The following is a 26,948-nucleotide window of genomic DNA, read 5'->3' on the forward strand; positions in this document are numbered from 1 at the left end:
AACTTCAGAAGCTAATAACTATTGGAAGGATTAAGATTTTTTAATAGAAGTAATTTACAAATCTGTTTAACTTTCCGGAGCCAGTTGATATATATATATAAAAAAAGGTTTTGCCTGGAATACCCCTTTAATTCTATGTCTATTTATTATCTATGCTATTGTTGTATATTTTAAAGTCTTAAAGAGGAAAACCACCTAAAAGTGATCTTACGACAAAGATGGCAATGCCCGAAAAAGATGGCAATGAAAAGATGGCAATGCCCGAGTTTGCCAGTTCCCACCTGAACCGGTTTCCTACATTTTGCCGCAGTGAAATGTATTTAGTGGTGCTCATAGATTTTTCTTTTAACCACAGAACATGTAGATAAATGGTGGCCAAAAGGTGGGGTTGCTTTACAGAGCCCAATAGATAATGTATTCTGGAAATCTTTGGTGGTCACAGACCCCCAAATATGATTATCTGATCTGAATATGATTTGAGCTAACTTTGTCCTTGAAAGAGGTTTTCCCATAATACTAAGAGTTGGCATATCATTAGGCTGCATCATCGCTTATTGGTCTACCACAAGAGGACATAGTTTTAAATTAGAGGGACAAAGTTTATGTAGTAATATCAGGAAATACACTGATGGAGTTTAAGCATGCCTGGGATAGGCATAAGGCTATCCTTTATATAAGATAGGGACAAGGACTATCATAGTATTCAGAATATTGGGCAGACTAGATGGGCCACATGATATGATTCTTATCTGCCAACACTTTCCATGTTTCTCTGTCATGGGACCTGATCACAGGGACACGCAACAATTCCTTGAATTAATAGACCAAAGCACCTTATGCACCAACTTAATATACCATTGTATCTATTTGGTGTCCTTTAGCAAGCCATGAAGAGTGGGATTTTGTAATGAGGCCCATTATAGACCCACTGGTATTGCATTCAGTGCCAACTTTCCAATCTATGGTATGTTTCATAAAATCACATTACCCCCTTTTCCCAATGGGATTTGCAGGGTGTACAATCAAATTTCCTTATCTTAGACACTCCCACTGGAATACTTTAATAGGAAGGAAATGAACATATTAGTTTGTCTTTCCATTGTTGGTGGAAACCCATGCATACATGGGTTTGTACTAAGGAACCCAAGGCTGCACCATGTATAACATAGCCTAAATGGGTGCCATGGTCAAGATTGGTTGTTTCCTATACAGTACCTACTTGACCCTTGACAACTGTAACATCTGTCTGATCTAAATAATTAAGGCCCCAATTTATCGAATAGGGATATGATGTTGAAAATGCTGGGAATTTTTTAGGTTTCATGCAGGTGTCACCTCATTGAAGAGCCACAACTGAGAGGTGTTTCCTGTCATCAGCTTATACTTAAAACCAACTTTGATGGCAACTACACGTGAACAGAAAAATTTATTTATTGGCCTTGGATCCACAAATAAACTTTGTCTTACTTCTTAATTCTTGACATCTCAACAAACCCTAATATATTGACAATGGTTAAGGCCACAAAACGTCATTATATAAAGTCAACACTAGGTCTACCCAGGCTTGTAGCCCAAATATGAGATCTATCACTTAACTAAGCAATGAATGATTGCCTGTTTTTGGTTCAGTTGATATTTGATGGCTTCTTCTACTTTAGCATGATGTCAAGTCCATTGAGTCAAGTTGGAATTTCTGGTGACACCTCAATGTTTGCGCCAGGAAAACCCAAAGCAATTCAATTTTTCTGGTAGAGCTGTCACCCCTAATGATGGATGTGAGAATTACCTGGCCATTCCTATATAACTTTCCCTTGAGAGCCTCTTTACTACTTAGGCTGTAAAATTGATCTATAACAAGTAATCTTGTAGATCAATAACACGTTGGATTTTTAGTGACACCTTAGTGTTTCTTCATGGTGTTAGGGAATAGACAGCAATGCCATTTACCTAGTGGAAGTTAACATCCCAAGATTTGACATGAATCACTTGGCCATCCCATTCAACTTTTCCTAACCTCTTGATTACTTATAATGTATTAGCCCTATGTAACCTTTTAGTAGATAATAAAATCTCTTCCCATGCCCATACCTTCAATTATATATGGGGAACTCAACATCCTCAATTTAGATTCAATTTAGAGCCGATGGGGTAGTTGCCAGCGTTGGATAGAGAAGGACCACTGATCACATTGACTGTTTTGGACCATATCACATGCTTTATTTCAGCAATCAAAATAATTAAAAACATCTCAAATTATTATACAATTACAAAACAGGTACAGATCCTTATTTTTTTTTTTTTTCAGTTCAAACCCCATGGTATCACTGTCTAGTTTTGGTTTGGACAAAAGGATGGAAAGTGAAGGAGGAAGAAGGAGAACAAGAAGGAGCAATAGTGAAGACAAAGAGGACAAAGCAAGACAAGAAAGTCAGAATTACACCAACACAGACAGGACCTTATGACCTTGTGTTCACGGGAAAGGGGTTTAAAAGAGGCAAGAGGATGGGAAGAAAATAGCACCTTTAATTGATGGAGGGTCAGGGGATAAATATGGACAATAGATCGCTTGTATTGCTTAGCACCAAAAACTGAAGCTATTGTGGAGAAGACCATCAAAGAAGCAGTGAGACCTTAGCACCAAATGAATGGGACATAACAGTGAGGTAGTCTCAGGAAGTAAAAACACATATTAATACTCTACATTGCTGACCCTTCGAACACTGGAAGAACCATCAATATCAAAATATTTAGTGGGACCTTCAGTCTGACACAGATGAAGCTTAGCATGGAGTAGGAACATCAAGAATGATGGAGAAGAAGTGAAAGGAGACACTCACACACAGAGGACAAAACCCAAGTCTTTCATGATTCCAAAACACTCTCCACACACCTTCAATTTTATTTTTTCATATTTATTTTTTTTTGCCACCTGAACAAATGAAAAACAAAAAAAAAAACATTTTCTTTTTCTTAAAAAAGGTGCATTACAAGAAATGATCTGGTTGACTCCTCTTCTACTTTAGGATCATCGATCCAACATTCTCATCTCAAATCCGGGGACAGTCATAATTTCCATTTTTTTTCCAAAGGGAAAAGGACATCTTCAAGGTTTTGGGAAGGCCAATGTAAGCAGGGGCACAGATAATAGGAGAGGTGATAAATCTCCATCCCGTGAACACAACGCACACGGGCGTGGTCTGTCCTTTGAGAGATGTTCTTCAAAGCATGACTATCTGTTTGTTTTTTCGTGTAATGCTTACGGAAACAAGAAAAGTTTTAGAGATGAGAGGAACAACAATTTCAAGTCCGCATGAGATATTCTCCTGTCCTGGTATTTGTGTTTTGTTTTTACACGAAGCAGACTGGTCCGATCTCAACTCCGAATTCCTGGTCTGCAGCTCCAACATCCATGGGTGCAACATCGGTGATGGGCAGGCGTGATGTCTTTGATGTCTTGTATTCAATAACAGTCTTGCCCCATTGTCCGGTGTGTTGCTGTAGAGAAAGAAGGATCATTAGTATTAATTTAGCATCATAGATTTTCATTCTCAGGTCTAACTGTGTGTAATATGTGGTACTAATATAGTGCAATATAGCCTTCTACTACTGAGAAGTATTTAGACACCTTTGACACCCATGGCTTACATGATAGAACTCTACTTACCGTGCAACCATCCTCTGTGACACTGTATGTGAAGCGGCTGTTGCCCTCTGCTCTGATCTCAATTTCGTTGGAGCCTTGGAGGAGCAGGGCCTTCTTCAGGTTGCCAGTTTCTTGGTCCATGTATGCTACGCTGTTCTTGCAATGGTAGGTGATGTTCTGGGAAGCTTCAGTGGCCATAAGGCGGAGGAAGGTAAGTTGGATAGCAACATCAGCTGAGTCAGATCCCTCACTGCCATATTCAAACTATGAATAAGAAAGAGATATAGGGTTATTATGCTTTTAAATGACTGTGCAATTACATCAGGACAGATTTTGTGGGCCTGATAAAGTACCACCCTGTCTATTAAACTGTGTTTTTTACCTGGAATCCTTCACTCATGGTCTCTCCGAACCAGACATGCTTCTTCTCACGTGGGTTCTTGCTATTGTACCAGTTCTTCTGTGGAACTGAGGATTGAGTGGGATACACGCAGGTTTCTCCAGTCTCCATGTTGCAGAAGACCTTGATGGCATCAGCAGTACAGCCTTGGTTGGGGTCAATCCAGTATTCACCTGTATGAAAGAAGAAGAATACCCATATGAAGTAAGTTCAATAAGAAAAACATTTCTCAGACAATACATGCATTGGAAGGGTCAAGTAAAATTATTGTATCTTCAATTGCCATTCTTACCGCTCTTCCAGTCAGAGTGGCACATCTTCAGGTCACGGCAGGTGCGGGCTGGGTTCTTTTTGGTACCCTCGGGACTGCGGATGTTCTCAATCTGTTTGCTAAGGCTCTTGAGGGTAGTATCTACCTCCATATCACGGTCGCGCATTACATTGGCATCATCAGCACGGTAGTGTCTATCGGATTTCTCCTGAGGAGGTTGGGGCATGAAGCTGAAGTCAAATCCACCACTTGGTGGGCCTGGAGGACCTGGGGGACCGGGAGGTCCAGGGGGACCCTAGAATAGATGTCAAAAAAAGGTTTAGATAAGGGAAAATTATACCACTATTATAAATTGACAAGTCAATTAACTATAGAATAAGGATACTCACAGCAGGACCAACATCACCAGTACGACCACGTGGACCAGGAGGACCAACGGGACCGGGCAGACCATTAGAACCATCTTTACCAGCATTGCCAGAAGATCCAGGTGGACCCTACAATTTAAAAGCCACACAGTTATTCATATGAGTTGTAAGTGTCTTGTCTTTATTGTGCCAGTTTAAATGATATATGTTGTGCTAATGGGAAACAGAATAAAAATACTTACTCTTGGACCTGCAGGACCGGAAGCTCCAGATGGACCTTGTTCACCAGCATGACCCTGAAATAGAGTTATTTTAGTTATTAGTTATGTAAAATTAAGGTTTCAAGGTTCCTTTCCTAGAAATGATCAGCTGTGAGGACTATTCCCCTCAGTAAGATGTATCTTGTATTTTATAAGCACTATTCATTGACCCCCGGTACTTACAGGGGCACCTGGTGGTCCGGGAAGACCATTGAATCCTCTGTGTCCCTTCATGCCTCTTTCTCCTTGTTCACCAGCCTCACCCTTGTCTCCACGTGGGCCTTGAGGTCCCTATAATATGGTGATCAGAAAAGAATACTGGTGATCAGAAAAGAATACATGAAGAAAACTGAAAATAAGAGCTGATGGAGAAAAGAAGACAACTTACAGCGGGGCCACGAGCACCAGCAGGACCAGCGGGACCAGCAGGACCAGCAGGACCCTAATAAGGAAAAATAGAAAGAATTCATGGATATATCAGCATCTTCAAAGCTGGATTACATATAGTATTATTATGATCTTCATTTTGGCTTGTAGTAATGAAAACACCAACACTTAATAACTGGAAACTTAAATGGCATCATAAGTAGCAATAAGTAAAAGTATTATAAAAGCAGTATATATCACATAGCCAACACAGTAGTACTAGATAGCCGAATGCCATCAACTTGTTCTTCCCTAAAAGATATAATGTTCTTGCACCTGAGTGGGCCCCTCTAACTCCATGCGCCATAGCACCTGCTATGGCTATAGTTATGCTGTGAGACTTTGGTTGAAATTCCCCCAAATATACCTATTGGGCCTCAACTGAATGGATCACAGGTGCAACAAAAATGTAAGACTTTTAGACAACTATTAGGGCAAGTAGTGATGAGAGAGGATGGGGAACAGGTACATTACAGAGATGCCCAGTGAGCAGCATCAAACTACCATGGTCAAACAATGTCCTAAGATTTAGAGATGTAACTCATAGCTCATGGACCCCAATACTACATCTGTAACAGCCCCCACCTACCATGGGCAATTTATTATACTGGTGCCTCGTAATGTATCATACTGGCTTTTTGGCTCAAGCCAAAAAACTACCCTTCATTATCGGCAGTGGTAACTAAACCCAGTAGGGGGCATACTTACAGTCTCACCACGATCGCCATTCTTTCCAGCAGGGCCAGCTGGGCCGGGAGCACCAGGGGCACCAGGAGCACCAGGAGGACCAGCAGGTCCGGATTCACCACGATCACCCTATGGCAGAAGAAGTGAAGAGAAAAATTAAGACACCATTTTTTATTACACAAAGTAATTGAAACCAAATATTACTATATTGGTGGTATTTACCTTGGGTCCAGCAGCACCGTCACGACCAGGGGCACCTTCACTTCCAGGAGAACCCTAAAATGGTAGAACAGATAATTTGTGAGGACCAGCTCCCTCAAAACAGGATCTTGTGTAGAGGGTCTCATAAGTAGCTTAAGTTCTCTATGGTTCTTGGCATAATTATTACAAAGATGAGAAATATCTTTATTTGTTCCCGTCATGGATATTATGTGGCCAAGTTGACTATATGGTAATAACAACAATTCCCAGTTTTCCTACATCTATATGTTTCTAGATAGAACTTTACTACATGTCTCATGAGAGCATTTGGTCTACAAATTCATAAATGTATTAATATTATAGAAGCCTTACCTCACGACCGGGTTCACCTGGGGGTCCAGCTAAGCCTGGTGGGCCAGATGGACCTGGGGGACCACGTTCACCGCTTGGACCACCTGGGCCTTGTTTGCCGGGTTCACCCTAAAAGGTAAGATAAAAGAAAACATTTTATATGAATGTTATTACATGGTTGCCTTATAATGGTGTATGATTTTGGTGTCATAGCCTTGTATGTGTTATTATGAACAAGGTTACAAGTTTACTATGGGACTATGCAATTGTCTGGTATTGTTTTCATGAAATAGATAAACCTGTAATTTACCATATGTATTATGGTCAAGAACAAGGAAAATCTCTTTCTAGTTTGGGGCCCAAGACATGGCAATCTTTATTAACTATTGACATTTCATTCCATGTCAAAATGGTACTTACAGTGGGTCCGGGAAGACCAGGGAAACCTCTTTCTCCTCTTTGTCCGGGAAGACCAACAGTACCACGGGTTCCAGCAATACCTTGAGGTCCGGGAGATCCAGGGGGACCCTACAGTGACACAATCAGTATAATATGTATATCTGATAAAAGCCCCAGAAAAAAATAAAAAAATAATTCTTTACATAAACTTCTATGCTTTATGTTCTTGCCCATGAGGATACTTTATGGAGGTGCATACTTGTACTATCTAGTAAGTACAAAGAAGTTGGGCCAAAAGCCTGTATTACATAGTAGCTAGGCCAAAAGCCTGCAGTATATAGTAGTAAGCAAATGCCTGTAGTATACAGTAGATAGACCCAAAGCCTGCAATACATAGTAGTTAGGCCCAAAAGCCTGTAGTACATAGCAGGTAGGCCAAAAGCCTGCATTAAATAGTAGTTAGGCCAAAGCTTGCAATGCATAGTTTATAGGCCAAACCTGTTATTCATAGTAGTTCAGCCAAATATCTGCAGTACACAGTAGTTAGGCCAAAAGCCTGTAGTGCAAGTAGTCAGGCCGATAGCCTGTATTAGATAATAGATAGCCAAAGCCTGTTGTACATAGTAGTTAGGCCACAGCCAGTCATACATAGTATATAGACCAAAAGCCTGCAGTACATAGTATTTAGGATAAAAACCTTTAGTACTTTCCATTTTCCATAAAGGCTGTAATTTGTGTTACATAAAACATGGCCTATATATACAATTCCTGGTATACTTACAGCTGGGCCATCACTACCAGGAGAACCTTTCTCGCCAGAAGGTCCGGGAGGTCCAGCAGCTCCAGGTTCACCAGGACGTCCAGCAGGGCCAGTCTCACCACGAGGTCCTTTTTGTCCTTCCTTTCCAGCTGGGCCAGATGGGCCGGGAGGTCCAGCATTTCCCTTAAGATGAAGACGGTAAATTGAAGTATGTTCCACAAACAAAGTATGCTGTATGTTATAATATACAGTGTGTGTGAAATCTATAGAGATTAGCAATATCCATGTCTATGTGTAGAATTTATATGTGGGTAAAGCCATGACCAATGGTGGTACTTACAGATGGGCCGGGAGGTCCAACACGTCCAGCAGCACCAGGGAAACCAGTTGCACCCTACAAAATGGAAGACATAGCTCAGCAAACTTGTGTTAAACAAGACAATGGTGGCTCAACAATTTTTTAACAACAACCCTAATCCCAAAAAGAAGTATAGATTAGGGCTACTGAAGAGATATCAAAGAATTTACTATCCTACTTATACTTACAGGAGGACCAGCAGCACCACGAGCACCTTTGGGACCAGGAGCACCAATTGCACCCTAAATAAGAAAAGATAGATATATTGGTATTCATTAATAGATATAAAAAATTATAATCATTAACTTATAGGTTGCTTGGATCGACATATGAACTCACAGCAGGGCCAGGGGCACCAGTGGGACCAGCAGGGCCTGGAGCACCAGCATCACCTTTAGGACCATTATCTCCTTGTTCACCCTTGGCACCAGGTTGACCATCAGCACCCTAAGAAATGAGAAGTACAGGTAAGTAGAAGTAGTAACTTAGTAATATCTATATACCTGCAAATATCTCTTCCCTTAGTTGGTATGGATGTAGTAATCCCAAATTCTAAGGATTTGCTAAATGTCATATCAGTTCCAATTAAAGGTCAAACTTTCAGGGCATAATAATTGGGCAATGCTAAAAGGCAGCTTAGGTGAAATCCTATAGTATACATGCTACCAATGGTATGAGGACATCAAATTAAGTGGTTTGCATACTTTGGAGACCCTCTGCAAATCTATGTTCATCATAATGAATTTAGGGCGGTTCACCCATGGATGGAGTAGATAAGCCTGCCTACTCTGTGTAGAAGTTTTAGCTGGGCAATGTGAAACATTTTCTTAAGTAAATGTGATGACAATAAAATGTATTGATGTATGCAAGATCAAAAAATATATTTATAATACTCACAGGGGGACCAGCAAATCCAGCAGGGCCAGGAGGACCAGGCTCACCACGCTCACCCTATGGGAGAATAAGTAGACCATTATAATAAGGCTTTACATGAGTGATCTGTAAGATGGTGGCGGGCAACTTTATTGTATTGAAGATACTTACGGGAGCACCACGGGCACCAGTAGGGCCAGCAGGGCCAGCGGGACCAGCTTCACCCTATAGAGAGAAATAGTTGGTTATTATCTGTATAATAGTATAATGTGAACTAGTATATCTATGGTCCACTAGAGTGTATAGCCCAATAATAACCATGGGATAGAAAGTAAATATCCTCTAATTATTTTATTATTCATTCTATGGCTAAACACATAGGCTTGATAGCCAGCTGAGGTTTTTCATGCAAAATTAACTTAATTAATGAATTAACTTAATTTCTGGTGTAGGGCAACTTTCTGCATCTATTTTATTATGTGCAACTTTAATCAGGTTTTGACTGCATATTTTTTGCCTATGGGTTAGGGACCATCATTCTAATGCACCTGCTCAATGGCTCATGTGACCACCTGGTTAAAATCCACTTACTTTGTCACCAGGAGCACCAGATGGACCAGGTGGACCAATTGGGCCAGTTAAACCTCTAACTCCATCTTTACCAGGGGCACCATCAGCTCCTTTAGGTCCTTGATCACCCTAGAAGAAGAAGAAGTGGAGGGATTTGAGGACTAAGAAATAAAGTATACTATTAAAAAGTATAGTAAGAGATGAAGTCGAGGATCACAGATACAGGAGGTGAAATATTGGAAGGAACAGGTGGATGAAGACATCCTTAAATCAAGAAACACAATAATGAGATTTTTAAGTAGCCATGAAACCATGGATTTGCACTTACTCTGTCACCCTTAGCACCAGGCAGGCCACCAGCACCACGCTCACCGGGCATTCCTTGAAGACCAGGGGGTCCTTGGCCACCAGGGGAACCTGGAGCACCAGCTTCACCCTAGAGTAAGGTAAAGATAAAACATGAGGAACTAAACTAAACATTTGTTGACATAGTGGCTCATGAAAACCAGGTAAAACTCTCTAAACTGCCCAAATCTACCAATATATATACACTGATTTTGCAATAGTCAATACTAAAGATATCGGAATGTTTTTGATTTAAAATTTCTGTTCATTTCATGTTTACATTTTTTTATCCCAATGCGAATCAATGTGCAAAAATGCCTACATTGACTGTCAGTATATAAAGCTCTGCTATCTCCACATATACTACTGAATACTGGGCCTCTAAAAATGTAATGCCCCTTCCCATTTGAGGCTTTGAGAAGGTAAACTCACCTTAGCACCATCGTTACCAGGAGAGCCATTAGAACCACGGGGTCCCTGAGGGCCGGGAGGACCTTGGGCACCACGTTCACCAGGGAAACCTCTTTCACCCTAGATGAAATAAAAGAATAATATGGTCAATATACAAGACAAACAAAAGTTTCCCTAAAGCTTTGCCTGACAATAAGCCTCCATACACCATTGGGTCTCTTTGATGTAAATCAGTCCTCCCCTCTTCTGTTACTATGGTTTGTAAATTCTAATATTCTATAATATCCTTGGTATTACCGATAAATGTTCCTCCTTGCAAATTTTGTAGTCGAAAACTGAACCCTACTATTCAAGTCTAACTAATTTATTGTTCAATGGACTATTTTATTATAACTTAATGAATGGCTGGAGATATATGTATAATTAGATGATACTTACTCTTGGGCCACCGGGACCGGGAGGACCAACATCTCCAGGAACACCCTATGAAAATAGGAAATGAATGTTAATATAATTAAATCCAAAAAGTGACTAAGTATTTAAGGTACAATCAAAATTGTTCATGATTTTGGCAATCTCTTATCATTTCGAAAGATAAGCATTGTCTACAACAATCTATGCGCTAGAAGACACCATTTTGGTGGCCGAAATATGCAGATATTTTGGGTATCCAAAATGTATCCTTACCTGTTCACCGGGTTTGCCGCTCTCACCAGGAGCACCTGGAGATCCGGGAAGACCCTAAAAAATTTGAAATATGGATTCAATATTTAATTCCTTCTGAATGGTTACAATAGTCAAGTGTATTGTAAAGCATATATGCCAATAGATGAGTTTATTTTTTTTTAGGACTATAACCACTATGAACTAAGGTAGATGTGGGGTACTGGCATTGTATCATGACTACTGAAAGTGGTTAAGATGTGGTTACCATCTACCTCACAGAAGAAATTTAGTTGTGCTATGTATACTCAGATGTGAAACTGAGATAAAAATCAATGGGCAAAGATGCCAAGCCTGGAAATTAAAGACACCTAGCAGCCATGGCCTTTGTGCAAACTCTTACTTGGAATCCAGGACCACCAGCGGGACCTTGTTCACCTCTCTCACCAGCAGGACCCTACAAAAGAATATAAGCATTGGTTACATCTGTTTGGAAATTAATAATAAGAAATAATAGGGAGCTTTTCTGAGAAATTATAATACTTACAGAAGGACCAGGAGGACCTTGAGCACCAACTTCGCCATCTTTGCCAGGGGCACCCTGAAAGAGGAAGGGGGAATCATTAGGAATAGAGACTCAACCATGACTATTGACCTAATGACTTTGTAAAGTTGGACTGACACCTGAGTTATGCTATTTATGTATGGGTTGGCTAGCTAGTGACTTATTATATATATATATATATATATATATATATATATATATATATATACATTATTATATCTACCATTAATATGGTAATAGCTACAGGTTTTCGATCATATATCTGGCTTACTGTATCATCTAGATCTAAGAAAATACTTTCTGTTTCTATGCTTGACTATTTATTATGCCTAGGTTTAAAATAACTTGAGGATGACCAGTGTAGGACAATGTTTGAGATACTTACAACAGCACCAGGGGGACCAGAAACTCCTCTCTCACCGGGCTTTCCAGGCTCACCCTATGGAAGTAATACAAAAATATTAAATACATTATACAGAACAGTCAAAACTGTAAAAAAAAAAAAAAAAAAAAACAAGAAAAAAAAAAAACACCTTAAAAAATTCTAAAATGAAAAATGTCACTTACAGCAGCACCCTTAGGACCAGGGAATCCCATTACACCAGATTGGCCTCTAGCACCAGGTGGGCCAGGAGGTCCAGGACGGCCATCTTGACCAGGGGCACCCTATGTAAAATAATATCACAGGTTAGAATGTACAATAAGTCAAATATAACTAGAGAAGATAAAATTAGGGAATGTAGGGAAGAAAACTTACAGCGGGACCAGTCTTGCCATCAGGGCCAGGGCTACCAGGGCTACCAGTCAGACCCTAAAGAGGTAGAACAAAAAAAATAAAACAAGTTTAAATTGTATTCTACAACTTCTACAAGTTTGCTTTATTATTATAAGCTATGTAGGCCTCACTCACCTTAGCACCAGGAAGACCGGGCTCACCAGGGCGACCATTCTCACCGTTAGATCCTTTGGGACCAGCAGGGCCAACGGGACCACGTTCACCAGGGGGGCCCTAGAGAAGAGCAAGAAAAATGTAAATATATAATTTTTATAGAAATATAAATTTGAGTTCAGTCTTGGAGTTGGTCATACCTACTCCAGCCAATAGTAAAGACTAATGTCTACATGGGGCATTACCACCCAATACAGTATACACATCTACAATGTGTAATAGCAATAGCAATGACTGAGGTGCTATATTGCCTACCAAGTGGGACATTTAGTGAAAATAAATGTCTGTAATAACTTCACAGAATGTCAATTTAAGTTGTCCATGGAGTAAAAGTCTTACCTTGGGTCCACCAGCACCATCAGCACCAGGGAAACCACGGCTACCAGGGGCACCCTAGGAAGGAAAGAGATTTGGTCAAACAAAGCTTTCTTAGAAGGTAGACATACTATATTAAGACTAAATACAAGACAAGAAGAATCTTATCTTAGGCCTTTGTCTCACAAACCAAGGCCCAAGATCTACCAATACATCAAGCCAATCATTATTTATGTAGTAGGTTTGATAAAGAGGGCAGTCATCCTATGGTGTATGTATATGTAAATAATTATAACTATTTTAAGAGTATAAGTAACTATGCTTATATAGCCAAGGAGAGAATATATAATTTTTAAGACAATATTTTCAGACAATAATGTCACAATAGTTTAATGTTGATTTTTATGGTAATATATTTGTATGTATTATAATTCGGGCATATTAGGAAAAACAGTAACAGGATTTGAGATCCTTGTTACTAAACTAAAATAGGAAAGCAGCCATTTTGTGGGCCGGATCAAAATTAACAAAATGAATACAGCCAATCAATTCAACAGGAAGTAGTGACATCACTACATTACTTACATGATGTTACTTTTAGGTAACAGTTTTGTCTGGCTGTTCAAGAAGTAATGTATTTCTGTAGTTTCTATTGTGCTGACCATAGTTTAGGGCTGTGGCTCTCAATATACTAGTATCTCAAAAATTTTGGACAGGACTTATTCCCTCATTTAATGACACTATATATTGTAGACTACCATTATATAGATTTCATTTTCTACTTGTCTAGATGATGTTTGCAATTTACAGCAGATTTTTTTTAAACACAGAGGTCCAGCAAACACTTGGAATGTTGACCTGGAGATATAACCATTTCTTTCTAAATTTCAAGTTATACACTTAAACATTCTAATTTGTGTATGTTTATACAGAGATTTTATGTTATATTTTGATCTTTTTGTAGGCCTATATGCTGCAAAGAATGCGTGATGTACAAGAACTGAGAAGTTTGGTGAAAGTTTAATGGTCAGAATATATTGGTCATATTAGAGATTCTGGCAAGGTGGCGAATTTGGCATGGGAGATTTTTTTGGGTCACTTACACGTTCGCCAGCAGGTCCGGGAGGTCCACCAGGTCCGGGTTCTCCACGGGATCCTCTCTTTCCTTCTTCACCAGGGGGGCCTGGGGGTCCTTGAACACCACCGGGACCCTGAAGAAGATTTTAATGGTGAGCATTTTGGTTCCACCATGATGAGATTTGTTCAGCTTAAAAGTCAAAATTAAGAAGATACTTACAGGTTCTCCTTTAGCACCAGGTTCACCCTTGTTTCCAGGGGCACCAGGTTCACCCTAGAAAAGACATAATATAATATTTTAATAAATATTTAACCAAATCATTCAAGACCTTACACTAAGGAGAACTAGATATTTTATCCATAGAGAGCAAAGTACTGACTAAGGCAAGATGTAGTTAAAGTCATTGACTTAGTGTCCACATTTACTTATACAATAAGGGTTTTCAGAAGGCCAAAATAAAGTGATATTTTTTAGTGTCATACTTACATTGTTACCTTTAGGACCAGGAGCACCACCAGGGCCCTGAGGTCCGGGAGCACCACGGGCACCAGGGAAACCAGGAGCGCCAGCAATACCAGGAGCACCCTATGTATATATATTGAAAGAAATGTACCTTATTAGTGACAACAAGAACATATTTGGCAGATGTAGGTAAGAAATAAAGTGAATAAATAAAGTACAGCATGACAGTGGTTAAAAAGCAAATCAGATTGATCATCAAGGATACTTACAGTGGCACCCTTGGCACCAGGTTGACCATCAGTACCAGGGTTTCCCTAAAATGAAGAAGATATCAGTCAATGGTGTTGTCCAGATGATGATTCCATAATCTTTATTTTGAAGATGCCAATGACACTTACACCAGGGCCAGGAGAACCAGCTGGGCCAGGGGAACCAGGTTCACCACGAGCACCTTGAGGACCATCAGGACCACGAGATCCTTGGGGACCAGCATCACCCTGTGGGATAAGGAATATGGGTCAGTGTGGGGAATAAATTGTATTACCTAGTCTTTTAGAATAGATGGATTATGTGAATAGAAATGTAAACATAAGTATTGTTGGCTATGTAGGGTTAACACAACTTTGCTTCCTTATAAGAATCATACTATTTTGTATATACAACAACTTTATAAAACATGATTAAAATGTTGATTCTATTGTGTTATGTGCAGGTGTATGAAGTCTTACCTTGGGTCCAACACCACCAGGGAATCCGGGAGGTCCACTTGGGCCAGTGGGGCCCTACAATAATAAAAAGATAAAATAGGTAAGTCACAGATTAAGACAATTTGTACCATCTCAAGTGCTGAGGATGCTCAATAGTGATAACTACTGAGGCCCAATCCTGGGATTTATGTACAGTACCAGGAGAGGCGCACACATTTTATGTCAGCTTTCATGATATTTATAAAAATAAAGACCATCATAAAATTATCTCAAATAGAAATCTAAGACTACTTACAGGGGGACCAGCAGCACCAGGAGAACCATCATTACCACGAGCACCCTACAGAAGAGAAGGAAATGGTTTCCATTAATTTCATCTAGGTGATTCTTCAATAGGGCAGCAGGGTTTTGGAGTCAAAGACCCATTATACTTACAGCAGGGCCAGGGGCTCCGGGACGACCTCTCTCACCAGGGAGACCACGGGGACCCTAAATGAGAAGATAAAAATCCAACCATGAATGATGTCCCAAAAATTTGTACATACTGGACCCTACAAAAACAACTTGGTGTTTCCTTGTCTTTTTTTTTATGTTTCCCATTTGTTTCTATACTGTCACTAAATATGATTTATCCCAAATAGGTTTTTAACTTAAGATCAGCCATATGCAATGGTTTGGGGCCTAGTGATCCACCATGACTAATGGTCTACTCATTCACCTATTACTTGTGTTATTTGTTTTATATACTAAATATATACCCAAATTTGGGTTGCAGTTACCTTAACCCTATTCTTAATTTTGATCATCTGGGTTGTGTTTAACACCATTAATTTTCCTTTTCCAAAAAAAGTTTTACTTACCACTTGTCCGGGAGCGCCATTCTCACCAGGTGCACCAGGTTCTCCCTAAAACAGATAAAAAATAGCAAATTTGGACCACCATATTCAAGATTTTGGTCACTACCTATGGTACTGTGTAAGTACCACTTACCTTGGGACCAGCAGGACCAGTGTCACCCTTAGCACCATCAAGACCGTTGAAACCCTATGTATGGTGAAGAAGAATGGTATGAGATCTTGCACCATTTTGAAAGGATGACTAACCATAAAGATGATGTTTTGATGCTGAACTCACTCTGTGTCCCTTCATTCCTGGGAGACCAGCAGTTCCTGGAAGACCACGGGCACCCTGAAATATAAGTGGGAGAACATTAGGAACAGCAGAAGAACCACAACCCTGCTAATAGGAGGACTACAAAGCCCCATTCTTTACTATCAACAAATCAGATAACTTAACAACTAAGAATGAATGCATCTCAGATGGTTGAATGTTTTTACATACCATCTTGCAATATCATTTCAAGAGCCTTCAATTGCTATATTTAAATTTTTAATGAAGATTCATATAATTTAATAATCTCACCTGTGGGCCTGGGGGTCCACGCTCACCTGGGCGGCCAGGTTTGCCAGCTTCACCCTATTGGAAAAACAAGACAAGATATTGATCAAGAAATACCACAAAAGAAAACAAAAGGATAATATTTCTTGCCCTTCCCTGGGTATATCCAATATCCATGCACTATAGTACCTGTATATATATATATATATATATATATATATATATGAAAACTTTGATGTTTAGAATATGCCAGACAAAGCTTACTCTTTGGCCAGAATGCAAAACAGCTCTCTGTTGGCCAAAGTCTACCTCATTGTGGGCACTTCATGAAGATTAAGGCCTATATCGACCATGTTCTGAGCACAATAAAGTGTCTACTCTTTATTATGCCAATATAGGATCATCCAGTTTTGTGTCTGGTAAATTTAATTTTTCCTCTTGGTTTGGGTCTTTAGAGTGCTGAATACTTACATCTTCACCATTCTTTCCTGGGGGTCCTGGGGGTCCACGTGGTCCCATAGCGCCCTAAAAAAAGAGGATATATATATTAAGACATATGCTTGAATAAAATTCTTAAATGAATGCCCTAGTGGAAAAGGCTGATGTACAACCAAGCTTATGTTCCAATAACCAGGCTTTATATCCAGTGCCAATCCCATGTTCCTCTATAATTCTAGTAGTCCAACTAATACAATGGACATGAATTTCGAAATGTGTGGAGCAGGGGCTCTAGGCCAGGTAAGTCTTTATTTCATTCTTAATATTTACGAGAACCAGAAAAATTGGTAGAGCCAACATGGAATTGTATTGTTTACTAAATGTCAAAGTTGATTGGACTCAATGAGGCCTTAACAGCAAATGGGCAAAATGCTTGGTACCATGTGTTAAGGGACTATTTAGGACTGTAGACATTTAGGCCTGTCATTTTTATCTTCACATTGGCACCATGTCACTACCTTCACAGATGCTGGTGCAGGACATTAAAGGAATTATTTTTGTCAATGTCTAAGGCCTAGTGCATGGGGGTGTATAAGAAGAAATGGTCTTTACCAAGCTCTCTAAATCCAATTTACAAGTTTTGTTTCAAAAAGTTAGCACCATGTCTTTAGGATGCAAAGATACTTACAGCAGCACCAGCTTCACCGGGTTCACCAGGGGGTCCTTGAAAACCTTGGGGTCCCTGTAGAAGTAAAAGTGGAGCAAGGTTAGACAACTACAACTATGCATCCTGCTCAAAAGGCAGCTGTGGCATGAGGTCTACTAGCAATGTATTGGGAAAAAAGCTGAAGATACTTACAGGGGAGCCAGCAGGGCCAGGGGGACCACGAGGACCCATTGGACCCTTAAAGAAAAGAAAGACAAAAGTCAAGTTGAGTTTAAATCTTCTCAAATATCCATTGGAATTGGTCCCCACAGTTGTAAGCTACACAACATTGGAGCTACCTATACTTGATACATGTACTACAAAGTGACCATGTTATTGCTTTCTTCAATAAGTTTCTACCATTTTGACTGTAAAATGAAAAACAAATGGCGTCTTACCATTGGGCCGGGCATGGAGACACCAGCAGATTTCTCATCATATCCATAAGACATTTGAGGAGCAAAGTTCTGTAGAAGAAGAAGAAAGATGCCTCGGTTAGACATGAACAATAGTTTGCAAAAATATTGGTGAAACATGTAGGATTAGGTGGAGCACTTACTCCGCCAAGGCCAGGTGGACCAGGGGGGCCTGGGGGTCCAGGAGGTCCAGGTTGTCCGGGAATGCCATCTCTGCCAGGTGGGCCAGGTAGTCCCTTTGGGAAAAAATGAAGTGCCTGATTAATAAAGGTATATTCTTAAAATAATATAATATTGCTTTATGATCTTTGAGGGTCCTAGCCAAAGTATTAAATGAAGGGGCTGAAAAGTTGATACAGCAGGTGGTTGTTCATAGAACCTGGTGGTTGTTCATAGCAACTGCAGCACAGCTTCATTCAAGGGAATAGGGCCAGCTGCAGTTCCTTGTAAGGTCAGGTGGCTGTGAACTCTGCTGTGCGAATAAAAGGTAATGGGCCGTAGCGCTAAACCCTGTTTATTTCAGGATGGTTAGAGGTCCTCCCACCAATCATACTATAATGGTATATCCTAACAATATGAATAGAGTCTCCCACCCTTAAGATATAACTGAGAAAGATTTCCTATACATAAGAGCCATAAAGCAAAGACTGATATTTATTGTCCCATAAAGTCTGGAATGTCTTAGCGTACAAGTCCGGACAGAATGGAGTAATTGATAGATATTCTGAGCCATGCACTTGGTTTTTCTTAACAGAATTAAGAGTCTCCAAGGGCAAAGATCAGATTCCTGCAGGTAAGGACCTGTTTAAGGAGCAAGGCTCCTCACCTTTGACAGGAAGATCATTGGCCCATAGGAAGGTCAATTGTCTATAGAATGGGGCCTACTAGGATATCTGGGCCTAAACTGCAACACTTACCCTGTCGCCTTGTGGGCCAGTCTCTCCCCTGGGACCCTGAATAAAGAAAAAGGAGAAAAAAGTTGAGGAAAAAGATGCAAGTTCAGATAAAAAAGAGTAAATGCATGAAAGACAAAAAGAGATCAGATGTTCTCCAAAACTTGACTCACCTCAACTTGAGATTCTCCAACTGTTGAACAGAAAGAGAAAGGTTTTGGTTACTATTTCTCGACTATAAGAATATACATACATGTAAGCTGGTGGTATAATATGGTTATTATTTTGCTTTTAACCTAATGGATGTTTTTGTAAATAATTAATATAGCATCTTATGTTCTAATTTTCTGCAAACCGTGGCTCTCTACATGTTTAGAAACTACAACTCCTAGCATGCTCCTCAGCTGGAGACCACTGGCCTATACTGACCACCACCAGGAATACATTAACATCGAAAGTCAATTTCATTTAATTGCTTACAGTCAGAGTCTGGGCAAATTGGACAGCATTCTCCGAATGGGATTTCTGGGTTTGCGCAGGAGGTGTCTTCACACAACACATCATCACAAAGGACGTTTCCGTTGTCGCATACGCAGATCTGGCAAGGTTCGGGTTTCCATACGTCTCTGTCGTTATACCTAGTACCTTCATGGGTGCATTGAGAATAGTTGGCTGTAAAGAACAGAACAAGAGGGGTTACTTAAGTCTGCATTGGGATCAGTGCCAGATATTGTTCATAGCATGGAATAGGGTTGTGCAATCTAATGTTGGTATAGAATCCCACCTGTGAAGAAGGTACCATAGATACCCCTTACGGTAACCTGCAAGGACTATGTGCAATGGGTTAAATTACAAAAGGGGAGGAAGCAGCTGGATTTTATTCAGCAACATCTGGTTTGAAAGCAAGAAAGAGGAGAAAAAAAACCCATCATCTGGTTTGCATCAAGCAGGCTCAGTGACAGGGGTGGACTTTACTGCCAAAAATAATGCGGAGGGGTGGGAGGAGGAAGGAGAACAAAATATTTGGAAGAGATCTGTGTTTTCCAGGCTAGGGGCTCTTCCAAACCAATGTGCATCATAACTGCTCTTTATCCATGAGGGACAAAAGAGGGGGGAATAAATGTTACTTTAAGGGCAGAGGGAGAAGAAAGGAGGAGGAGGAAGAGGAGGAATAATGGAATCTGAGAAGGTGAAAATGTTCTGGGTGGGAGTGGAGGCTGATGGTGGTGAGATCCTGGGCTGGAGGCGTAACCCCTGGCCTGCGAGCAGATGGAGACGTACAGGACAAGGCATGTTCAGGTACAAGTGGAATGTTAATGGAGGCAGAGAAGATCATCTCACAAGAACAGAAGTGTCAGATAGACATTTACTGCCTCAAGCTTCAAAAAACATGCCAAAGTCTAGATTCAGTGATATATATATATATATATATATATATATATATATATTTTTTTTTTTTTTACAACAAAAAAATCTGAGCAAAAACATTTTTTATAAATAAAAAACCACACATAATAATGGTAAAATATCCATTCAGTTGTTCTACAATAGTTGGAAAACTTTTTTTTTTTGCACATTAATGTCTTTCGTCCTTGCTATACGTCAGAGTGCCACTAGGTGGCAACAGTTCAATGTTGGCATGAAACACTAATAAAACTTTAAAAAGAAGAAAAAATTAGCCTCTTTAAGTGACTTTGTTTTCCAAAGTTTAAGAGGGAAAATTAGAACTAATTAAAATAAAATGATCACGGTAACATGATGAACACTTGCTGTCGCTGTAACAACAAGAGTGCGCATCTGGCCTGCGTCTCCTACAGCTGCCACCAGGTGTCAGCAGTGTAGTGACTTGGACCAGTATGTTAAGTTAGCATCCTGATGCTGGAGTCCTGAAGTTATGTCTAGACTTTTTTCTTACATACTGGAATCTGTGAACATTCCCAGATGAATCACTCCTTACCCCGTTTTATTATCCAGATGCCCCCCCCCCCACCACCACCCCACCCCAAACGCCTTCCTACCTGATGAGTTAAACAGAGTGTAATGAAAACCATATGCAACTTTTTATCCCTCAAGTCCAATTTCCAAGCGCAGCACTCAAGGAAATCGTGAGATAATATGTTTTCAATCTAAACAATACATGAAATCATACAGGAAAAGGGATAAAGAGAAATCCCACCCCCAGTTGGTCCATCCCCATCATCTTCACAGACCCTTGCATGCATTTAACCCATTAGCTACATCAGTGTTTCCCAACCAGTGTGCCTCCAGCTGTTGCAAAACTACAACTCCCAGCATGCCCGGACAGCCGAAGGCTGTCCGGGCATGCTGGGAGTCGTAGTTTTGCAACAGCTGGAGGCATACCGGATGGGAAACATTGAGCTACGTACATGCATTAAATACACATTCTATCACAAAATGCAACATAATAATCCACATTTTTGCAAATATCAGCAATATCATGCAACCTGTAGCTTTGCAAGAACTGAAGCACTACAACTCCCAGGATCTGGCGAGCGACAGGTTGCTACATAGTTCCTATGAGGATTTGATTGTAACTAGGACCAGGACATGGAGCAATAGCATGTATCAGGTGCACCCACCCCTGGTGATGTAGGTGGCCATCCTAGACCCCAGTAATAATAGGAATTGCACTCACCATCATCTTCTCCTTGACATTTTGCTGCTAGGATTGTTGCTGCTATTACTAGCAGTAATCTTGTATCCACAAAGCTGAACATGTCTAGTTTTTAGACATGTAGACTCTCTGTGGTCTGGTCTAGATCTTCTTAGTTCCTAGTCATACAGGGGTAGGTTTAGTGGTATATCTCCAATGCAGACCCCAGCAGAAACTTCCTACTGTGTCCCAGCTGGAAGGGGTTCCCTTTTATATCTATCCTCCTCATAGAGAGGTGGGGTCCTGGGATCCTGCACTCTATATCCTTTTTTTTAAAGTTGGAACATTGGTCCAGCCCTTTAACCAATACCATTCTCATACACAGACTCCTAAGGAAAAAAAATGGGACTTCAAACAAAGGCAGCTCCTCCCTGTACAGAAGGCTGGGGAGACTTATTCTAACTTTGTCTTTCTAAGCAGAGACAAGATACTTTGTCTTTCACATTGAACTTAAATTTGGGGGTTCCTATACCTGTGACATTACTCTCTGAGCTTTTCCTACTTGGGGGTCCCAACCTGCTGTCCCATTGAGGATTCCCCAACTTATTTATTTATTTATTTTTTCGTTTGCACAAAAACTATTCTTTTTTCTTTATTTTTTGCATTGATAACGTGGACGTTTCTTTGAGTTTGGCAGATGTAGCAGAGCTGAGTTTAGGCACTTGGCACGCTTTATAATATCATAAATTGAGACGTTTGCAGTTTTCTATAGTGCTTCAATAAGAAAAGAAGCCGGGGGGACAAATTTAGCTTTTTCTACATCTGCTAACGTGGAGTTAATAATAGTATTATTTCTTTCATATAGGCAGATACAGTGTAAGCAAAATCTATCAATCTGAATTGATTTATGCAAATGCAAATACATTATGAGCCAAAAGTTTATTATCTATCCAAATATCTATGAATATGCAAATAGATTAAAAACCAACTGTTTACTATATCTATTTTTTTTATCTATTGAACTATATATATATATATATATATATTTATACACGATATATATCGTAAGCCAAATGTATGATGTCTATCTATGCATATGCAAATACATTAAAAGACAACTGTTTATCTTTTAATTTATCCATTTACCTTTCAATCCAACTATATATATATATATATATATATATATATATATATATATATATATATATTATAATCCAAATGTATGGTGTCTATCTATGCATATGCAAATACATTAAGAGACAACTGTTTATCTTTTTTTTCTCTTTCAATCCAACTATATATATATATATATATATATATATATATATATATTATAATCCAAATGTATGGTGTCTATCTATCTATCTATCTCATATGTATTGGTCTATCCAATATATATCTATCTTTCTTTTCTTTCTTTCTTCTTTCTTTCTTTCTTTCTTTCTTCCTACCTATCTGGCTATACATAGGAAGAAAGAATATATATATATATATATATATATATATATATATATATATATATATATATATATATATATGTGTGTAAAACAATAAATAATATATTATGTGTGTGTGTGTGTGTATATATATATATATATATATATATATATATATATATGTAAAACAATATATAACCAGACAATACATAGTTGCAAATTTACTTTATGACAATAAATGCAAAAAAAATGTATTACTATATTATATACAAATTTACCATTTATTACCATCTATATGTGCATGGCTACATCGATGATAAATAAATAAATAAATAAGAATAGTCTTTAACTTAGAAATGCAGCGTTTGCCAGATGTAGCAGAGCTGAGATTGTCAGCCGCCAACCTGTGTTATCTGTGCTTTTCCCTAGGAGCGCAGGTAAGCCTTTAACTAGAAGAAACACCTGAATGACCAAGTCAGCTCTGCTACATTATTCTATAGATTTTCTCCCAAAGGTGTTGTTTGCAGACAATCTATAGGAAACCTCTCTTTTTTTTTCTTCTCCCTATTTTTGGCAGAGGTTCACATTTGTTTCCGTTTAAGAAGAGCCACGTTGGATGTTTGAAAATGATATACGAAATATGTCATTTCTTTTCTACAGGCAGCAATTATAGGGAGCCGCGTGTGTTTAGCCGGCAGTGACTCCTCCATGAACCAGCTTTATTTCTGGACAATCATATAGAATTCTTATAGGGCCTTTTTTTTTTATTCATGTGGTGACATTCACTTTCTAATGGCTTTTGGGTTGGTGTCATATGGTGAAAAATGCCCGGCCAACTGTGGCTTTCCCTGGGGGTGTAAGAGCCATGGCGCGTTGTCTTTGGGGTTTGGGTTGTCCAAGTTATTTCATTAGGAGGTCAAACAGGAAGACTCATAATGGGGTCTGGTTGAGTATATTACATTACATACATTATTATAAATATGGCAGCTTGTTAATAAAAATCACAGGGGTTCTCTCAATGGATTATGTGGAGTTTGTCATCTCTAACTTGTAGCTTCTGGGCCCTGATGCAAAATTTGTAACAGGGACCCATGTGGCAATTACAATACTGGTGCAGATCTTATGGGGCCGACGTGCCTTGGGGCCCCATTAGACATCAGAGACCCGGTGCGACTGCTACCTCTGCACCCCCTATAGCTATGCCCCTGTGTGGTGGCTATTCAATGGGCAGGCTGTGTCCTCTACGTTCTGGTTTGAAGATGCCCCTCTAGGGTATACTTAAAGGGGTTGCTTTCAAGAGATGCCTCAACTCCAAATCTGGCCATAAAAATTTGAAAACGTCGGCCAAACCTGGTAATTTCGGTGGGATCTACTCACCATCTAATGCAGTGTTTCCCAACCAGGTTGCCTGCGAGTGTTGCAAGACTACCCCACACAGCATGCTTGGAGTTGTAGTTTTGCAACAGCTGGGTCCCCTTAGTTTGGAAACACTGATCTAATGTGTATGGGGGGCCCCCAAATCTCCATTGAAGCCAGATATCAAGGGATGAAAAGATCAGTCAGGAGGGAATTCACCTGTCCGATCCTTTTGTTCTCTGGAAGAAAAGCTTCTAATATTGAGAACACATGCATGTGCATACAAGCTGAGCGTGCATGTGCAGACTCGGATGTTGTGGGCTAAATAAGCATTTGGCATACTTATATCTGTTCTTTATGGTAAGTGAGGTGGCTGTTCACCAAATAATAGACAGACTCCCTATCAGTCAGTGATTCGCCCTTTGAATTCACCTTATTGGACCCCAAGAATAGTTGGGCCTCACTGTTGGGTCAGAAGGTATGACCAACACAGACACTCGCAGTCCTTCTTTACATGGTTGTGATATTAAAGGAAAATCCTTGTAGTTGGCTGGTGGGACATATCCTAAGATGAGGATGAGATATCATAGTGGCCAATGTGGACACATAGATCCAAACCATGTCATGTTTTGCAGGTTGTAAAGTAGCATGAACATTTTATTTTTGCAGAATTACAGTAAAAAGGCCAAAAACTTGTAATCTACTTCATGGTCGGTCTTGCAGTCTATATGAAGGCCATGGGTACTAGATGGGATTTGTTCCATTAGTGCTCATGGTTCTCTCTGGGGTTGCTTCCAGGACTGGCACCATCAGTAGTCTAACCTGGGCAATGTACAGGACCGATAGTGTTGTAAAGGCACACCGTAGGCTATAGGCTTGTCTAACTGATAGTAGGGTAGAGCGGGGACCACTGTTTGTCTGTGAACCTGCATACACCGGAAATCCTTGTTGATACCAATGCCGGACTTTAAAAGACTCTCTATTTTGGAAAACCCTGCTTGGAAGGAGGATCCATCATTACTTGGCTGTAAGTGTTCAGTTTATCTGAGGCTCCACCACAGGAGAGATTAGGAATTAGACCGGGTTCACACTTGTGAAGCTCTGGGTGGAAATCTTCCATCAGGAGCTTCTGAGCACGGCCAGTGCTGCCTGAATCAGTTGGCATTAGGGCCACGCAGATATTTCCACTCCCATAGACGGCAATGTCTGCGCTTTGGGAATCTGCCAGACCATTGAACAGGTTTAATGTTCTGGTGGAATTTTGCGAGTGGATTTTCCAAACGGAAAGTCCGCCTCGAAAACTCTGCAGTGTGCACTGCATTGTCTCTAATTGGACCGGAATTTCTGAGTGGAATTTAAAAAACGGAATTCCGCTAGGAAATTCCGAGCGGAATTCCGTTTTTAAATTCTACTCGGAAATTCCGGTCCAAATTCTGTAGTGTGAACCCGGCCTTACAGTGTCTATATAAATCAATGGGTTGTCTGTGCAATGCAGGACAGAATGGGTCCATTAGATGCTCTTTGGAGCCCCTCTCTCCACTGCCTAAAAGATGAGGATCCTGAACAGAGTCTCCCTGCCCGCCCCCCCCCCCCCCACAGCATTGATTTGGAATTTTCTAATTTTTTTCCCACTATTTGGAATGCTGTGGGACCCTTCTTTGCTCTGGATTTACTGCTGCCTGGACCTGGACTATATCTACCTGCCTACACCTATCATCTTGTCTGCATTATTGGGTTGTGCTGCTCCTACTGGCTTTTGCCAGCTAGAAAGATATGAGATAGATAGATAGAAGATAGATAGATATGAGATAGATAGATATGAGGTAGATAGATAGAAATGAGATAGATAGATAGATAGATAGATAGATATGAGATAGATAGATAGATAGATAGATAGATATGAGGTAGATAGATAGATATGAGATAGATAGATAGATATGAGATAGATATGAGGTAGATAGATAGATAGATATGAGGTAGATAGATAGAAATGAGATAGATAGATAATAGATAGATATGAGATAGATAGATAGGAGATAGATATGAGGTAGATAGATAGATATGAGATAGATAGATAGATATGAGATAGATATGAGATAGATATGAGATAGATAGATAGATAGATATGAGGTAGATAGATAGATATGAGATAGATAGATAATAGATAGATATGAGATAGATAGATAGGAGATAGATATGAGGTAGATAGATAGATATGAGATAGATAGATAGATAGATATGAGATAGATAGATAGATAGATATGAGGTAGATAGATAGATAGATATGAGGTAGATAGATAGATATGAGATAGATAGATAATAGATAGATATGAGATAGATAGGAGATAGATATGAGGTAGATAGATAGATATGAGATAGATAGATAGGGAAAAGGTGCACAGACAGACACATTAGCTTGAGTTAAAATTCTACATAGACAGCGCTTCTTCCCCCTCTCTGACACGTTGTATTGGGGGGATGGTGTTCTTCTCTATGACTATTGTGTGATACTATAAAGTGTAATTAGAACCACAGTACAGCCCAGAAATCCCATCCAAGTCCAGCTTGGTCCAGCCCCACACATCCATGCAGACACGTTGCACGATCATTTCCCTGGCCCTCCCTGTGA

At 39.8% G+C, this 26,948-nt stretch overlaps 1 protein-coding gene across 1 annotated transcript; it reads right to left on the reverse strand.

Annotated features, from left to right (window-relative positions):
• Window positions 1-2,195: 2,195 nt before the first annotated feature.
• COL1A1 (collagen type I alpha 1 chain) lies at window positions 2,196-21,799 on the reverse strand. Its single transcript, XM_056547718.1, has 51 exons — window positions 21,570-21,799; window positions 19,394-19,585; window positions 19,087-19,106; window positions 18,938-18,973; window positions 18,164-18,256; window positions 18,003-18,071; window positions 17,758-17,802; window positions 17,587-17,640; window positions 16,932-16,985; window positions 16,485-16,538; window positions 16,197-16,250; window positions 16,053-16,106; window positions 15,923-15,967; window positions 15,498-15,551; window positions 15,358-15,402; window positions 15,084-15,137; window positions 14,754-14,852; window positions 14,625-14,669; window positions 14,380-14,478; window positions 14,113-14,166; window positions 13,919-14,026; window positions 12,840-12,893; window positions 12,462-12,560; window positions 12,309-12,362; window positions 12,119-12,217; window positions 11,937-11,990; window positions 11,534-11,587; window positions 11,390-11,443; window positions 11,011-11,064; window positions 10,762-10,806; window positions 10,345-10,443; window positions 9,896-10,003; window positions 9,589-9,696; window positions 9,169-9,222; window positions 9,022-9,075; window positions 8,464-8,571; window positions 8,313-8,366; window positions 8,107-8,160; window positions 7,788-7,949; window positions 7,028-7,135; window positions 6,629-6,736; window positions 6,278-6,331; window positions 6,077-6,184; window positions 5,331-5,384; window positions 5,126-5,233; window positions 4,925-4,978; window positions 4,704-4,811; window positions 4,336-4,609; window positions 4,026-4,216; window positions 3,665-3,907; window positions 2,196-3,495 (listed from the first exon to the last, which is right to left on the reverse strand). Exons 1-51 carry the CDS (start codon window positions 21,649-21,651, stop codon window positions 3,349-3,351), a joined length of 4,335 nt encoding a protein of 1,444 aa, XP_056403693.1. The 5' UTR covers window positions 21,652-21,799; the 3' UTR covers window positions 2,196-3,348.
• Between the last annotated feature and the right edge of the window lie 5,149 nt (window positions 21,800-26,948).

The sequence above is a fragment of the Hyla sarda genome, chromosome 12, assembly GCF_029499605.1.
Source record: "Hyla sarda isolate aHylSar1 chromosome 12, aHylSar1.hap1, whole genome shotgun sequence".
Lineage (NCBI taxonomy): Eukaryota > Metazoa > Chordata > Amphibia > Anura > Hylidae > Hyla > Hyla sarda.